The sequence below is a fragment of the Haliotis rubra genome, unplaced genomic scaffold (assembly GCF_003918875.1).
Source record: "Haliotis rubra isolate DU_JTF1 unplaced genomic scaffold, ASM391887v1 Scf192, whole genome shotgun sequence".
Taxonomy (NCBI): domain Eukaryota; kingdom Metazoa; phylum Mollusca; class Gastropoda; order Lepetellida; family Haliotidae; genus Haliotis; species Haliotis rubra.
This window is the reverse complement of record NW_025765914.1, coordinates 273,259-291,642: the sequence shown is the minus strand read 5'-3', so window position 1 is coordinate 291,642 and position 18,384 is coordinate 273,259. Positions and strand designations below refer to the sequence as shown.

Below are 18,384 nucleotides of genomic sequence, written 5' to 3'. Positions count from 1 at the left end.
TGAGAACGATACAGTCACTGAGAATCTGTTGGTCCCTCGAGGACAGCTGCGCCAGAAAAGCTATCTTATTAGTTCTACATTTGTACTAAATTAACTAATATCCTGATTAGGTGATAATTTCCACTCCGCTACTGTGACCGAAGAAAACGTACCACACGTATACAGGATTTGGTAGATATTACTTGGTGTGAAGTCTCCAGGTTCAATACAGGCTGTTCAAACTAGCATACATGTATAGTTAATGTAACCGTCACTTGTTATAGACCTATACCATACCACAAATAGCATTTACTTGACCACTGGCAGCGAACTTGAAACATGACTGAATACTGAAAACATAAAATTAGTTTAAGCAAATATTATGACATTATTCTCTCAATTTTTACAGCAAGATCGTGTAGTGTGATAGATTATGTTTAGAGTATGGAACACGCTAATCAAATAGGATAAGTCTTCAGTTTTAGTGTTTATATTCAACTATTTCCAAAAAGCATATCAAAATTCAGGAGCCGCTCGTATGAAATCACGTTCTTTGAAGAAACTAAACTCTTTTGGATTATGGTAAACCTCCTTTCAAGTAATTAATGAGACTCTCCGAGTGAAGTCTGGGTTACATTTCTATGTTATTTATTCTGCCCGGTATAGGAATCTCCCCAGCATGCACTCACCAACTTCAGATGACATTGTTTAATCAAATGAAAACTGAATTAATATGTTTTCAAATGTGCTTCCCACGTTACCACGCATTTCTGTCGATAGTTAACACCACTGTGGTAATTTAAGGCTGGACGGAGATCGATGTAATATGGAAATCGTTAACGAGAACGCCCTGTGGCAGTCAAAAGAACGAGAGTTGTTTTCGAGATCAAACCAAAGCCAGATGTAGCATATACATGTATAGCAATCACATCACAACATCACAAACGACTGTGTAGAAGCTGTCGGTGTCAACGTCTTTCTTCATGTAGAGATACCGTGTTGCGTCACTAATGGACTTGATTGATTCAATACGGTCTGGCGGGACCAAGTATAGAGAGATCAATGGGGCTGTCGCTATGGCACACGAGGCTGTGAAAGCGATTGACCAATGTTAATATACTGAGCCCAAAACACATATATGAGGGAATTAAGCACGCGTGTACATTTTGGCAAAACTAAAATTTTTTTATGATAATTAAGGGGTAGAATGAAATGTCACTTACCTTAAGTTAGTTCCAGATTTTGTTGTCGGAACTGCATGGTTTTTAATTGTAACATATTAATAGCACGAACGTTTATATCTAAAAATCATGAACGATCAGTAACTAAAACATAAAGGCATATGCAATTAGGAAAGCAATATTAATGTTGTAGCCATGCTTTTGTGGGTGGTATGTTTAAACTGTTTAAGAAACTAAATGATAATTAAGCCACAAAAATAATATAGTTCGTAGACTTCGTAGAATATTTAAGTTTAAACAACTGGATTTAAAATTGTTTGTTGTCATACGTTTAAATCTGAGAAAATAAATAAACATTTCGGATCATATAATTCACTGTATTTATAGTCAGTAAAATAATAATGAAAAGTATTTCAAAGCAAAATAAGAATTATTTAATGACAGGTTTTAAATTATCGTTTGATAGCTTGAATAAACCTCCGGAACATGTTTAATGTACATTCTACCAATAAAAATCATATACCGGATCAAACACTAAAGAAAAGGGCAAATTTCAAGCCTATCCACAAACGACAAACGCATATTCCACGCGAAAGCAAAATCAAAACAAATATGCCACGCCCAGTTCCGCGTGCTTGGTTAGAGTGAACTCCCTTTGTTTGTATTATAGATGGCGTTCGTGTGTGACGTCAAAAACTTCATTTGTGCTGCAGTAATGTCAGCACATGAATGAGTCGTTTGGAGCACTGCGTTCTCAGTTATAATATGGATAATCTGTGTTTTGTGTGTATGGATACATTGTAGTTTTATGCATGTGTCACATTCTTGTCGGAATATATCTTGAAGTCGATAGACATGGACGAAGAACACCTCGCAGTTCTACTCATCACGGCCAATGTCGGATCCATCTTCGAAGAAGTGAGTACAGAGAAGCACCATTGATTGTAAACACTGGTGCAACTGTTGGTGCATGTGAACAGTTTATACGATGGACCTCTATCTCAGAGGTAGTAGCCTGATAACCGTCTGCTATATTATCAGGGTTATAGATTCATCACAAGAGAGCCGTTATTATCTTTCATGCTGTGCAATATTTTGCCATTCTACGATACCAGACTGAACTGTAATTAATTTTACTATACGTCATTAACTTAATGTAAAGGGTATATTTACATGCTTCACTGTAAGTAAAGAGACCGAAACTTTATGCACAAAGAGATAGTCTATTTATGCCATTGAGATTGCCTGTATAGTTTGAAATTTATTATGAAAAATAGTAATGACAATAATGATGTTTTGGTTTTCTAAATCTAAAAATATACATGTGCTGTAGTATTTTGTAACATGTGCACTTGTCATAACACACTGGTTTAAAAATTCAGTAATCATAAATATTGTCAATGGGGAAATAATTAATAAAATGAAACATACCCCTTTATGGATGACAACTTGTCATCCGTGAAGTTGTATGTTTCATTTTTGACCTACAACTTCTAGAATGCCGATCAAAGAAATTATTAATGATTATCAGTATGAAAATAGTGCCACTGATAATAATGTACACTACTGTGATGAAATTTAGCTTTGATTTGCTCAGCCAATGCACAAAGTTAGATCGTTATTCATGGGCTGCTTCTAATTTATGTTCAGGATGGTCTTTTGTTAGTACTCCAAGAGACTGATGTGAAATGTGTCGATTTCTTTCAGATTTTGGAGTTGTTTTTTCTCAAAGTTACGTCTCAAATATTTACTGATATTTGATATTTGAGTGATATTCAGTTAATAATTATTGATCTCTCTGATCGATATTGATAGCCAACCCTATACACTGGTGACATGTCCTTAATCTTATTGTTTATGATGAGGTTGTTCACCATTTGTGTTTGTTCATGTCTGTGTGTGTTTTGACATGTTCAACACTGTGTAAATAAATATATGTATCTATATGCAGACATAAGCAAGCATATTTCTTCTGGTATAATGTCAAATAGCTCGTTAGTAGCCTTTAGTCAATATACAGTTGCTACTAGCCAGCATAGCGCCATTGACAATGATAGAACTCTATGGATTGATAACTGAGTTTCATTCATGTTATTTATAGTCATTAGTAATTATGTCCATATTCCAGTGTATCATATTCATGCTAACAGTGTTAGTATTGTACTCGTTAAAATGCTATACTACACCATGGTTATTTGTAGTTTGTCGTTACGTAATCATTTCGTAATCCACTTAGTAGGAAGGTCATGTAAGTGTATTAACGAAGGGTCATTTTACTGCTCTATTTAAATCACATTTCCCAAACCTTAAGCCACCTCTCAGCAACATGACAAAACAAGAACGCCTTTTCTTTTGCCCTTTTTTATCAATGATGGATAACCAGTCCTTACACCCCTGACTTTCATACAATTGTATGAAGTATTTTTGAACTGTGTCAGTGATATTGAAACAACAGTTCTAAGTGTAAGGTCAGGTTGAGAGAGATGTGCAGCACAAGCAGGCAGTAGGTTCGGAATGTAAACAGTGGAGCAGAGGAAGGAACACTGCCTATATCATTAATCACTGGAGATTGTGGGTGAGACTGCTGGTGATCAGCCTGGGTAAATCTATACTGGCTTCCTCTACAGCAAGGATGCTGCCACATTACAGGTCTACATTTCACAGTTCATTTATCTCACTGATAGCCTCAGCTCATCTCCTGTAAAGACAATGTTATTCCAGTAAGTGTGAGTCTGGAGTATATGGATCAGCCTTTTAGTGGAATTGGTCAGAAATTATCCAAGTCTATTCCATGAGAGAGATGTTTCCACACTTTTTTCATGGTCTATGAAAATATTGTTGTGTATACAAAGACGAGTTATTCCAAATGTTCTGCGTGTATATTCAAAATATTGTTTGTATGCAGAAAACAGCTGTTCCAAATACATTGCTTAATAAAAAAAACATACGTTTTTTGCTTTTGAACTATATTGTGTACCCGATAAGTTTTCAAATACATGTGTATGACCTTTGTATGCATGATCTCTTCCAAATATCATTGTATATGCAAAGGCTATTCCAAATTATATTTGTTTATACATGACAGTAATGAATTCCAAGCGTAAAGGTTTTCAATTTGCTTAATAAATGTTTTAAGAATCCACATTAATAATATGGCAGGACTGTTCCAAATTCCATTCTCAGGGTTTTACATGACGCATGATTCCTGCGTATTTGACGCAACAATTTTGTAAAAGACTCTCACAATATTATCATACGAGTCAAGCTTGACGCAAGTTTTATGGGTGACCCTCAGAATTCAGTTCAATAAAATCAGTTTGATAAGCAAACAATGATAGTTTTCGATGATAGTTTGACTTTTACAGAGCTGTCAGATTGTTCCAAAGAACAGGAGACACAGTAATCCTTGGCTCGGGTGACACTGCTACAAAAAGACGTACATCAGACCATACTACCCTCGAGAGAAGCATACAACTTATATTACTAACTAGTTATATAAATGACAATGCAACATAAAACTATAAAATATTTGCCAAACTCTTGCTTTTTATTTATAAACACAAAGGAATATTAAATTTTCATGACTCCCAAATATTGAAAATGACTCCCAAAAATAGACATTGCGAGTCACCATGACTCCTATTTTTCAAAGTCTGTGTCAAACTCTGCATTCTGTATAAAACACAGAGATATAAAAGAATATTTTAATATAGAAAAGACCTATTACAAACATCAATTGGTATGAAATACTTGTCCTATGTTAATCTCATATATTTGTAATAGTCATTTCAAATATCTTTGGGTTAACATCGAAAAACAGGCAGATATTTCCAGAGGTAGATTAAACATAAGCTGCATCAACAATCAATGTAATCCACATCTAATTTATTTAACTTTGTCACTAGTGTCAGCTGCCAGATAGCTGGGATATTGCTGAGTACAGCGTAATACAACAAAACACTTATTATAAGGAGGAACAGAACAGTGGCAGTGTCAAAACCTGATCTCCCTGCAAGTGAAACGGTACAATAAAGTTCCCTAAACTTGTTCATTTGCTTTTGACAATGACATGAAAGTTGAAACCCTTTTTCTGACTGGTAATAATAATCCCCATATTTGATATCCAAATTCGTACCTTGGTGAAACAAATGAAATGCTACTGTATGTGCTGTAATCTTGTGATATGTGTCACAAAATCTTACAACCCAATATTGTCAACACAGTATAGATGATTATGATAAAGTGATATGCATCCTGGAATCGATTAGAAATTTTACAGTAAGGTAGCAGGTTGGAACATGAGACGCAGATCAGGATTACCTCACTTGGTTCATATATCTGTTTTCAAGAGGTAGTTATTGAAAGAACTATAGTACAGTTGAATAACCATATTTTAAGTCATTTTTAATCATTTCTTAATATTTTAGGTAAAATAGCTATTTGAATATGAAAATGCATTAAAAAAGACATAAAAACATTTGTCCATAGTTCATGTATTGATGTCAGTTGTTTTGTAATACGGAAATATCTTTTGAGTAAACAGGTTCACGAGGAACAAGAAAGAGTAGCTTTCAATATTGGTGTTTTGTGTATAAAAACACATTACAGTTGACCACAAACTGTTTTACCATGCATTTGACAAATTATTCACCTTGATAGCATTATGGTTATTAATATCTCTCTGTTTAACATTCATATTGAAGCCATCATTAACACTGATATGTTATTCTATCTGGTGATCATGACAATACAAACAGGCTATTAACTTTATGTTAGTGACAGTTATGTGAAAGTGAGGAAATGTGAGGTCAGACTTGTTTGAAGAGATAACTACCAGCAGCCTGGTTTGGAGGAACACTGAGGAAAGAGGCTTACCAATCCAGGGGTTCAAAAAATCCCATCGCCCGACGCCCGGGACAAGTCAGTTTTCATTTCAGGCAATCAAATAATGGTATCTTACTTGTCCGTGGGCTACTAGATAATGTTGATTTCTTCTTTCATAATTACATCATCATGATTATGTCATAAAATCTGGGCAAGTGGAAAATTAGTCAGGACAAGTTACTTTTTTAAAGTCACTTGCCCTGTGGCAAGTGGCTTTTTAAAAAAATTTGAATCCCTGCCAATCATAGTGCTGTAGCAGGATGGCAAAGCAATATTGTATCTTGATATGATAAAATTATATGCAGATTCTCTAATACTTTCCAGGTGTGTATAAAGAGCTTAACATTCGCAGCATCCGTTTAGGTAGACTTGCATAAGTCTCTATGGTAATAATTAATAGTGTAAATGATAGTTTCTAAAAAAAATATAGATAACAGACTGGAGTCCTTAGATGTCCCCTTATCTGGACTTGCCTCTTTAAAGGATAGAATTACTATACATGCATGGGCTTACCACTCAGTACAGCCTTGGAGCAAGGCTACCCTTTAGGCTATATGATTGTGTCTTACAATATTTCTATTTAGGTTTCTCAACCCCAGTAAAAGATCAGATTCTCGTTGTGATACACCTGCAGAAGGACAATATTTGAACTTATGAAAGTATTGTATCAGGATAGAATCATATTGCACCATACTATCTGGATAGATATCATATTACGACATCCACCATATCATTACAACTTAGTTACAGTGACCGATAATTTGGATGGTTGACTGTCCCTATGTCTAGAACTTTCCAATGAAAACTGCATGTCATATCATGGACTGTTCTGAAAGTACCTCACAAGAGCAGGGAAAGAAACCTTTCAAAATTTTCCACTAGACCACAGGACCAGTGAGTGGACAATAATAGTCCTGTCTGTACTTCACTGGTCAAAATATCATTCAGTAGATTTACGGTACTTAAAAAATTCACTGGCCACCAGGGCCACTGCAAACTTATCATTTAGTGGTCCTGATTAATTTTTACTAGCCACGGACCACAGGACCAGCATAAATTCCGCACAGTGCAAGAACCAAATGTTGGGACTGTCAATATGTCTGGTCCAAAACAGGGTTGTATAAAGTCTTCAGTGTATCATGATCATGAATTTTAGCGTTGACTGGCATTTTCAGTTGCGACAGACTAGTATTTTTATTTGCTTCCAGCCCATATGACCACCAATAAAAATGCAGTCAGAAACACTGGTCCCTTTGGCTTTCAGCTATCTTTCAGTGTTTTCTGTAAAAATCTTTTGTAATCCATTATTATCTAATAAATTTGTTATCACAAAGCATTCTTAGTAAATCTTACCTAGTGAGTGAGTATGGTTTTATGCTTCATTTAACAATATTCCCATGAGGGGACCTGAACCCAGGTCATCAATGTGACAAGCAAATGCTTTATCCACTAGACTAGTAACCCGGTGTCAACTCTCTCCTAGTGTTTACTGTTGTAAGTCTGTGTAAAGGGAATGGGACTTTGTCTCAGCACCAACATCTGTTTGTGGAACAAGCGCTGACCAATATTCTTGTGTTTAAAACTTCATGGCACAAATGGGTAGCATACTGGTCAAACCATCTTGTAAGATGTCGACCCGGGTTTGATTCCCCATCTGGGCACAATGCATGACTCCATTTCTGCTACCTTCCGTGTTAGGCATGCACAAAGAAAGAAGGAAGTTCACTTTATGTCACAAGGTTCAACAGACAATGAGTAGATGTATATCTTATAGCCCTAATATTGTGATATACATCTAGAAATTTCACTATTTTTGTTGTAAGATGTTAATCTATTCATTGTTTGTCAATCTTCGTGACATGATTTGTAACTTCTTGTTCTCTAGACATGCCTAGTGTGGAAGGTTGTCAGTGTGTGTTTTTGTCAGTGTGTGTTTTCGTTCTGCTGTTTCCAAGTTTTTCACGGTGTGCTCGCAGATTTATGATACTGTTTCTTATTTACTGTTGTATTGTCTTTTTTGTGAATTGTGGACCTATATAACAGCATTTTCATGCAGTCGGTTTTCATTGTGGGTCTGAGTACTACGGCCTAACGATTGTTACTCAACACAGATAAAATACTCTGTGGTTTTAGAGATTACATCAATTTACAGGTGCTGCTATCACAATAACAAATGCTTGATTATCACACCTCTGTTTGCATGCACTGCTGAGTTCAACATGTTCACTTTGCAGATTTAACCATGTAGATATTGCTGACTTTGAGAGGCTGCTGGAAGGCCAGTTCACCCACACAGTCACTCTGCAGGAATGATGTCCATGACTACAATGGAAGCAGCAGTATTAGCAGAGCTGTGATGGATTAGCTTTGTGGTTTAACCATTGACTGACCATCATGCATAAGGCCCTCATTTGATTCCACAGACGTGTGAAGCCCATTTCTGATGTCCCCACCATAATATTCTTGGAATATTGCTAAAAGTTGAATAAAACCCCAGTCACACTATACTCACAAGAAGAACAGGAAAAAAGAACAGCCGCCATGAAATTGTCAATTTAAGTATGCTTTAGAACTAGAAGGTACAAATTATTTTATTCCTTCACTAATATAATTTGGTGTTTACCACAGCCTGATGTAACAAATCAGATATTTTTATGGAAGTAAAAGAACCAGTCAGAAAGGTCCGTCTCTGCTTATGACGTACAATGAATGTGTGAAAAATCTTATCAGATCAGCTGTACAAGTACTGAGCAATGCTGGAGAACATTCAATGTGAGTCGGTATCTTGTGACAACTGTACACATGCATCATGACGCAACAGACATTTTTACAAGCTGTCACTAAGCCCAAGTGACTTTATGGGGCTATAATACCTAAAAATAAGTGTCTGTTTCTCTGGCATACTGAGAAAACTAATCTGTTGTGCAGACACTTGTACCCGGAGTTGGGCAAGCAGTCCTCCACTGTCGTTAAGGTATTACAGGGATTTATCTAGATGTGCTCAGAGACCAATATCTGGCGTCAGCAACATATTTCAGTAAAAATTCTCAAACTTGGATTAAAAATTTTTTTAATTCATGTTTGTGGTATTGTCTTGTAAATTCCATAAAATTTGAGTGAAATAACGCTTTTTTCAAAATTTGTCTGGCCAGGCACAATTGGTATTGTCCTCCTTGTATTGCATCGGTAGCTGAATTAGCAAAATATAGAATGTTAGAAATTAATTATTTTCATAAAAATTATGTGTGAGCGAAAGTGATCTGTTACAAATTGCTATCTAACTAATGTAAGACTTGTAGTCTTCAAAGAAATGCCCCTTTCCCTGATATTACTGTCTGGCTTGAAAGTAAAACCATTAGAAATCAGTAACCTGCTACTATTAACAAAGATCTGATGACATCCTAAGCTCATCAGAACAACCTTTGTGGCCTTTAAATGACTAACTAAATGACTTACAAGAAGTTGACATTAGCCAGTCACAAAGCACCTTTCTCAAGCTATTGCAGTCAAAATGGAATTGTGTATTTATAGCACTAGTTTAAAATTGGCAAGTGGATTCCGAATTTAGAACTGATGAACAGAACATTTTGGAATGTGGAATAGATAGCCAACATTTAGTCTGTCATACAGACCCTGAAACAAATATATCCAAGAAAGCCCATGCAAGTCTAGAATATGTGGCAAGTCAAGATTTCCACAGTTTCAGAAAATAAAAGTTTCAGGGCTTGTTTTCATTATATTTTTCTTTTTTACTATGAACTGTTTTTTTCTGTAAAATGTGTACATTTCAGAGACTAGTTGTTAGTCTAGCCAACATTGATTGGTAGTATCAGTACTTCCCATAGACTGTGCGAAGTCTCTTCTGTTTGATTATATATCCCACTGAAGTAACAGATAGACATTATGATTGAGAAGGAATCAACTGTACAACCCTTCTGTGTTGTTCACTGGTTTGGAAGCTGTGTGATTGGAATGCATTCCAATACTCAGTGTTCAGATATGGTGGATGATGATGTAATTGATCAGATGGCGGGCAGTACTTACATGATCCATAATGGGATGTCCTCAGACCATTGTCTTGTTTTCACTCACTCAATCACTCGGAGGGCTGTTGACCTGCGTTATTTGACTCTCACTCACTCATTCAGAAGGTTGTTGACCTGCATTATTTTACTGTAATTCGCTCACTCACTCACTCACTCACTCACTCACTCACACTCACTCACTCACTCACTCTCACTCACGTACTCACTCATGCACACACTCACTCACTCAAAAGGTTGTTGACCTGCTTTATTTGACAATGAGGTCAGGATCCTGGTGTGACATTCCTATCCACAGAAGTACTGATAACTCACTGACAGCAATGAGGGGCACCTGTCAGAGATGGACATGGTAATAGTGATGGATGCTTCATGATAAACCTGTCAGCTGATCCAGCAATCCTTCTAACACCCTCCCGCCAGTACTGTCGGTCCAGCAATCCTTCCAACACCCTCCCGCCAGTACTGTCGGTCCAGCAATCCTTCCAACACCCTCCCGCCAGTACTGTCGGGTCCAGCAATCCTTCCAACACCCTCCGGCCCGCCAGTACTGTCGGTCCAGCAATCCTTCCAACACCCTCCCGCCAGTACTGTCGGTCCAGCAATCCTTCCAACACCCTCCCGCCAGTACTGTCGGTCCAGCAATCCTTCCAACACCCTCCCGCCAGTACTGTCGGTCCAGCAATCCTTCCAACACCCTCCCGCCAGTACTGTCGGTCCAGCAATCCTTCCACACCCTCCCGCCAGTACTGTCGGTCCAGCAATCCTTCAACACCCTCCCGCCAGTACTGTCGGTCCAGCAATCCTTCCAACACCCTCCCGCCAGTACTGTCGGTCCAGCAATCCTTCCAGCAATCCGCCCTTCCAGCAACCCTAACACTCTCCTGCCAGTACTGTCGGTCCAGCAATCCTTCCAACACCCTCCCGCCAGTACTGTCGGTCCAGCAATCCTTCCAACACCCTCCCGCCAGTACTGTCGGTCCAGCAATCCTTCCAACACCCTCCCGCCAGTACTGTCGGTCCAGCAATCCTTCCAACACCCTCCCGCCAGTACTGTCGGTCCAGCAATCCTTCCAACACCCTCCCGCCAGTACTGTCGGTCCAGCAATCCTTCCAACACCCTCCCGCCAGTACTGTCGGTCCAGCAATCCTTCCAACACACTCCCGCCAGTACTGTCGGGTCCAGCAATCCTTCCAACACCCTCCCGCCAGTACTGTCGGGTCCAGCAATCCTTCCAACACCCTCCCGCCAGTACTGTCGGGTCCAGCAATCCTTCCAACACCCTCCCGCCAGTACTGTCGGTCCAGCAATCCTTCCAACACTCTCCGCCAGTACTGTCGGGTCCAGCAATCCTTCCAACACCCTCCCGCCAGTACTGTCGGTCCAGCAATCCTTCCAACACCCTCCCGCCAGTACTGTCGGTCCAGCAATCCTTCCAACACCCTCCCGCCAGTACTGTCGGTCCAGCAATCCTTCCAACACCCTCCCGCCAGTACTGTTGGTCCAGCAATCCTTCCAACACCCTCCCGCCAGTACTGTCGGTCCAGCAATCCTTCCAACACCCTCCCGCCAGTACTGTCGGTCCAGCAATCCTTCCAACACCCTCCTGTCAGCACTGTCGTGGGGCAGAAACACTGATAGCTGCAATCTGAGAAACAATACAATGTTTATGGAAACAAGCAACCATGTTTAATCTAAAGTACCAGTCAGATGGAAGATTCAGGACCCAAACCCATGGAAAATCCAGAAACGCTTCTTTCAGAGCTATAGCATTACAGTAGTGGAATGATGGAAGGAACAATATTTTGGTTTAGAGACTCCAATCAGCGTGAAATGTTGGTGTGGCAACTGTATTTAGATTTTCCAAAGTTGCTTCCCTTTGCCGTGACATTTGTTTCGTTTGTTTGTCTGTTGTTTAACACCACATTTCAGCAATATTCCAGCTATATGGCAGCTGTCTGTAAACAATCAAGTCTAGACCAGACATTCCTGTGATCAACAGCACGACGGATCTACACACTAATTGGTGTTAAGGTTTGAATTACAGAATCGCCTTGATTATGATCACATCCATTGTCTGTCATCCAAATACTGATTTTTGTGAAACACATCAAGGACAGATCTGCATGACTTTCAGCTGCCTTCCCACAGTAAGATAAGACATCCTGTTGATGTCCTGGTCAAAGCTGCAGTAGACCTAGACTAACAACTAGCCTCTGAAATGAACATATTTTACAGATAATACAGTTCATAATAAATAAATAAAATATATTTAAAAGGAGCCCTGAGACTTTCTTCATTTTCCTGAAACTGTGGAAATCTAGACTTGCCACATATTCTAGACCTGCATGTGCTTTCTTGGACGTAATTGTTTCAGGGTCTGTATGACAGACCACAGTAGACCTTGGGATAGTTTTACCCCTGTGTCAAGATAGGTCTCCAGTACCTGAGCTGATGAATTTACATCACAGACATCAGGGGTCACTTTTGCCTAGCAGTTTAAATGTTTGCTGGTCAAGCCAAAGGCCTGGGTTCAAATCCCTGCTCAGGTACAATGTGTAAAGCCATTTCCGGCGTTCCCACTTCAATCATTGCTGAAAAATTGCTTCAACTGCCAGAACTCCATACTCACTCACAGGCATTTCTTGCATGTGAGCCCATTGTGCTTATGGGAGACAACAGAATTGTGGTTATAATAGTTTCTGATTATACTATAGATAATAGTAAGTCACTAGAAGTACTGACCATGGCCCTGGATGATTGTGTGACCACATTACTGACCCCCCACTGGTTCTTCACAGTTTTCGGGGTGGTGGGGTAGCCTAGTGGTTAAAGCGTTGGCTCGTCACGCCGAAGACCCGGGTTTGATTCCCCACATCGGCATAATGTGTAAAGCCCATTTCTGGTGTCCCCCATCGTGATATTGTTGGAATATTGCTAAAAGCGGCCTAAAACTAAACTCAGTCGGTCAGTCTTCACAGTTTTCACTTCACAGTCTCTGTGATAAAGCTATACAATGGTGCTTTACACCTTTTTAGTTTCATCCTTAACCCAAAGATGTGCATATTCATGTCTTTGCTTAACCCAACCTGAAAAACATTCAGCATTTAATTTAGGCCAACCTTACTATCACACAAATAACACAGTACACCACTTTTAGCTTGTTTATTTTTAAACAATGGCTAAGGTAAACAGGGTGAAAGAGCAATGACCTTTTTCCTGCCTGGAGTGTATTGTGGTACAAGTACAAAGGATGCAAAGGGATCTTGAGTTACTTAGGAATGTCACGGCGCCCATCAGCTTGCACTGAAATAGCTGTGATTGTCACGCTCAGTGTTCAAATGGCTGTCCAACTGGCCCATGACAATGGTGTTTATGCACTATTGGTGACTGGTGGTTGTTATCCCTGTTGTCAAGTTCCTTACATATGTCATAAGGGGAGGTTTGATAGAAGACAGGTTAATGCCTTTGCTGTCAATACAAGTGAGTGAGTGAGTTGGGTTTTATGCCGCTTTTAGCAATATTCCAGCAATATCACAGCGAGGGACACCAGAAATGGGCTTCATACATTCAGGGAGACTCTATAAGGGGGAGTGGTCACTCCTCGGAAAGCTCCTAAGCTATGCCTCGGCTCGTCACGTGACCAGTGCAGCCAATATGGCGGCAGCGTAGTTTTTAAGATTGAGCCCGGTTTATTTTCAACAGCTGATTACGTACGCTGAGTGTTGTGACAACTGAAAACCTACATGTAGAAGATAAGTTACCTATTCTGTCACTTCATTTTAAGTCAAATACTTGTTATTAGTGTCAGTATAAGTACAGTAGTTTTGTAGTAAAGTTTCAAGTGGGCATGTTGTAGCTCACTGGCTTCAATTCTCAGTACACAGCTTAAGAAAGACTAACTTATATCGCTAAAAACTTCTTTCACATATTCGTTTAATTTTTAGAAGGGAAATATACCTTTGTTAAAAGGTGTTTGCAAGTAATAGTGATATTTTATAACTAAAAAAAATTTTGTTAGGGTGTATTTGAGGTGTGTGAAAATATGACATATCACGATCTGCCATTGAAATACTACAGGGGTTGTTTGAGTGTTTCTAGTTAGTGTTCAAAAACATCTTCACATACACCTTCAATTTTTATTAGGGGAATATACCATCAGGTGAAAGGTGTTTGCAAGTAATAGTGATAGTTTTATAATTTAAAAAAAAAATTGTTAGTGTGTATTTGAGGTGTGTAAGAAATATGACATATCGACGATCTGCCATTGAAATACTACAGGGCGTTGTTTGAGTGTTTCTAGTTATTGTTCTAAAACATCTTTCACATACACCTTTAATTTTTATGAGGGGAATATACCATCAGGTGAAAGTTTTTTGCAAGTAATAGTGATAGTTTTATTTCTTTTTTTTGTTAGTGTGTATTTGAGGTGTGTGAAAAATATGACATATCGCCGATCTGTTCTGATACGCCATTGGTGCTTGTGATGCTTGAGTGTTATAGTTCTAAAACTTCTTTCTTTCTTGTTGATCTTAGTATTTTACAAAACTGGAAACACCGCTTTGTGATAGTTCTAAACTTTCTGTTCTTGAGGGGTCTGTGACAGTGTCAGTTAACATTCTGTCAATGCCCATGTCATTCCACACATGCAATAAGATATCTGAATTAGTTACTAATGTAAAAAAAATGTCTCAAAGTAGATTTTTTATAAAAAGGACAGCTGATGTTAACATGTGTTCTACCGTTTTGCGTTCTTTAACATGTTTGGGGAGGGATGGCCGTGGTGTATCATTTATTCTTTCATTCATTCACATATGTTCTTTTTCTTTTGTTCTTTTTCTTAATTTCTTTCATTCATTCACATAAAATTCTTGCTCTTAATTAATTCATTCATTCATTGTAAAATTCCGACCTATACAATACACTGGCTGAAGTACTGTTAAACGCAGCCGAGGTTGCGCTGGGACCGAACCAAGTCACTGTGTGCGTTGGAGCATGACGAGGCACACGTTAATTAGTACAAATGGTAAAGAAAGCAAGCGAGTGACCTATCCCTGTTGTAGAGTATCCCTGATACATTGTACCCATGTGGGGAATCGAACCCGGGTCTTCAGCATGACAAGCGAACGTCTTAATCACTAGGCTACCCCACTGCCTTCTGTTGACAAGGCATGGGTTCCACTACACATCATATACTATTACTGGGCTATTTAGGTGTTAAGCTAGTCACATCATATATTACTGGGCTATTTATGAAAGCATCAATAAATGCCTCACTCACTAATGAGTTGTACTTGTGGCCATTCACTGTGGCCATGGTCAGCACTCATAGTTTTGCTTGTTTGTATAATAAGTTAGGAATTTCTAATTTAAGACACCAGGACGTGTGGGTGATAACCAACATATTCAGTAGGAAGGACACATACTATTAGGTGTAAGAGAATTGTTGAATCACTTCCTTTTACCATGCAATAGACATTGTCGATATTGCGAAATTGACTATAGCTATCAGTATTAGAGATCAAGGCTCATTTGCCTTAAGGTTAGATTAGTTTCAGATCTTTCACACTTCACAGTTAAACAGGGCTTTGTCTGTGAGCAACCCATGCTTGGTATAAGAGGCATGTTGTGTGCAAGATTGGGACTATTCTTTCATTCCAGAGCGTGACGTTTGGCATTGGCAGTTACTGTCATGGGGCTCTAAATTATTTTGTTTGTTTATTTTTTAATGCCACACTCTGTATTATTTTAGCTATATAGCTGCAGTCTGGAAATATGGAATCAGTCCAGTGATCAACAGCATGAGCATCAATTTATTCAGTTGGGATACAATGACATGTCAACAAAGACAGTGAGTCTGACTGCCAGATCCTGTTACTCATCTCTTACGACAAGCGTGGGTTCCTGAAGTCCAATTCTAACCCGGATCTTCAGGGGTGCTCTAAATTAGTAAAAGTACAACAAGGTTAATCACAGAGAGATTCATTGTCAATGCACACTAATGTCCCAGACCTGGGCCCTGTTTCACAAAGCTCTCAAAAGCCTAAGATCTCGTAACTTCTCGTAGTAATCATACCTCCTATACTGTAACATTGACTTACGACAGTCGTAGCGCTATGATAGCTTTGTGAAACAGGGCCCTGGCCAATAAAGTTATAGCACCATCATTATTCACTTGTGAATGGAATCTGTCTCATTGTTATTGCCTCTTTATTATTTTAATTAATACAATATTGAGACCATGTTTAGTTTTGAACACTTGTCAGCAGTGTTTAATGTTAAGCCTGGCAGTAGGACATTCACAATGTGCTTGACATATTCTGTATGTATACACCAGCTCTCCAACAAATCCATTATGAGGCAAATATGATACATAGGAAGAATAAGGGGTAACAGATACAAATGATGAGTCAGCGTTCAATATATTCAGTGAAACAATGACACAATAAATCTTTGAGATCTCTTTACCATGTTGACAGTGTTAATTTATCATGACAATGAACTGTCAGTGACCACATTGACTGTCAAATATGATATATGAAAGTGTTAACTAGTATTATCCTGCCTGGCTTGAATATATTGCCTTTTTGCATATCTCACTTTGATAAATGTCATACAATTTCATGTGAAAACATTCCTATTTACAAAATTCATAAATTATTATAAATATTGAATTCACTGAATGCATGAGTGATTCGCAACAGCCCCTTATTATTAATGGACTCTTTATCATTTCAGTAAATATGAGGAATATTGAAGCTATGTTAATTTTGAACACTTGTTACCATTATTTTTGTGACAAGCAGGGCAGTATGACATTCACAGCAATGTGCTCAACATCTGCAGCATGTATGTACAGCTTGTAGGTAACCACCTTTCCATGCGTGGGCGTGTCAATGTTTTGTTTGTGATTATTTTATCATGTTAATAAATCAATGTGTAAAATAAATCAATGTGTCAGATACATGTCTGATTTAACCAGTATTATCACGATTTGATAATGACAAATGCAGTATATATTACCGGCAAAGTTTTTGTGAATTCTCTAATCGATCAAGTACTAACTACACAAAGTCTGCATTGCCTCACCTATTTGTACAGTTTGGCCAAGGTTTGTGTAATTCTGTAACGGCTGCTTCTGTGGTCTAGTGGATAGCTTATCTGCCCAGGGAGTGGAAAGTCAGTGGTTTGATACCAGGATGTGCCAATACAAAAGATCTTTCAAAATGTTACTTATAGTTACCCTGCCTTTCATGTATGGGGATAGAACATGGACTGGTAGCAGAGCTCCAGATAAGATTTAGCTCATGTGGGTACTGTACCCACTGTAATTTCTTGGAGTGGGTATTATGAATATTGAGTGGGTATTTCATTTTCCGTTACCCACTGCTTTCAAATATGTGCGTATTTCAGTCATATTACTCACCTAAGTATTATGTCATTGAGTAAGTTTACTAAGCAGGTATGTTCTGCCTAATGTCATACCTAATCAAAACCAAGTTAAATATAATGGAAATGATTTCATAAAAAATCACTCATCCTATATATACTGACAGTACAACACTTGTCCCATACTAACAGTACAACTTCATAGCAGTCGATGTTTTTTTCATTACGCAAGCGATTTTTATTAATATATTCCGTACACATTTGTTTTAAACTTTTTGCGTATCTGACATCTTAAATGCGTAATTGGTACGCCACAATTATTTTTCAATGCGTAGTTCGAAATTTTCTATGCGTAGTTTACCCGGGATACGCAGCTTATCTGGGCCTCTGTGGTAGAGTCAGCATCTGTATGCTGTGTCTAAGTGGGATTATTATGATAATAATCTTGTAAAACTATGGCATGGAACCTCAATGTGTTAACACAAAAAGGCAGGACTATTAGTAGCCACTTGTGTGCCTGCATGAACAATAATCTTGAGTGCCCCATTAAACCCTCTTTCACCTCCCCACAATGCTGGAACTCTGACAGATCAGACCTTTGTCTGAATTAACATATAATTCCAAAGGTTAATTTCCCTGTAGTCATTACAGTTGCATTTTAAGAATTACTGAATTGCCATTACTTATAGGATGCTAATCTCATTGTTAATGCAAATTGCATTGTACAAAGTCTGTCAGCCGTCTTGAGCTAGTTGTGACATTATGTCACATCTCAATTCTTCTACCATTGTTTATATTAATGACAATCCGTGCCAGATGACCTTGCATATATAAGCCATACATATAGTTGGCAGATGAATATCTCTTTATCCTCAATCTATCTAGGGTTTGGCCAGGTGCTCTGGGT

The 18,384-nt window shown here is 38.4% G+C and overlaps 1 protein-coding gene across 1 annotated transcript in view; it reads left to right on the top strand.

Annotated features, from left to right (window-relative positions):
- The first annotated feature begins 1,837 nt into the window (after nt 1-1,837).
- The window catches only part of LOC124274610 (inositol polyphosphate-5-phosphatase A-like), a 138,660-nt gene continuing 122,113 nt past the window's right edge, over nt 1,838-18,384 (top strand). The window contains exon 1 of the mRNA XM_046709976.1: nt 1,838-2,078. Within this exon, the coding sequence (XP_046565932.1) occupies nt 2,016-2,078 (63 nt within the window). The 5' untranslated portion in view covers nt 1,838-2,015. The remainder of the gene's footprint in view (nt 2,079-18,384) is intronic.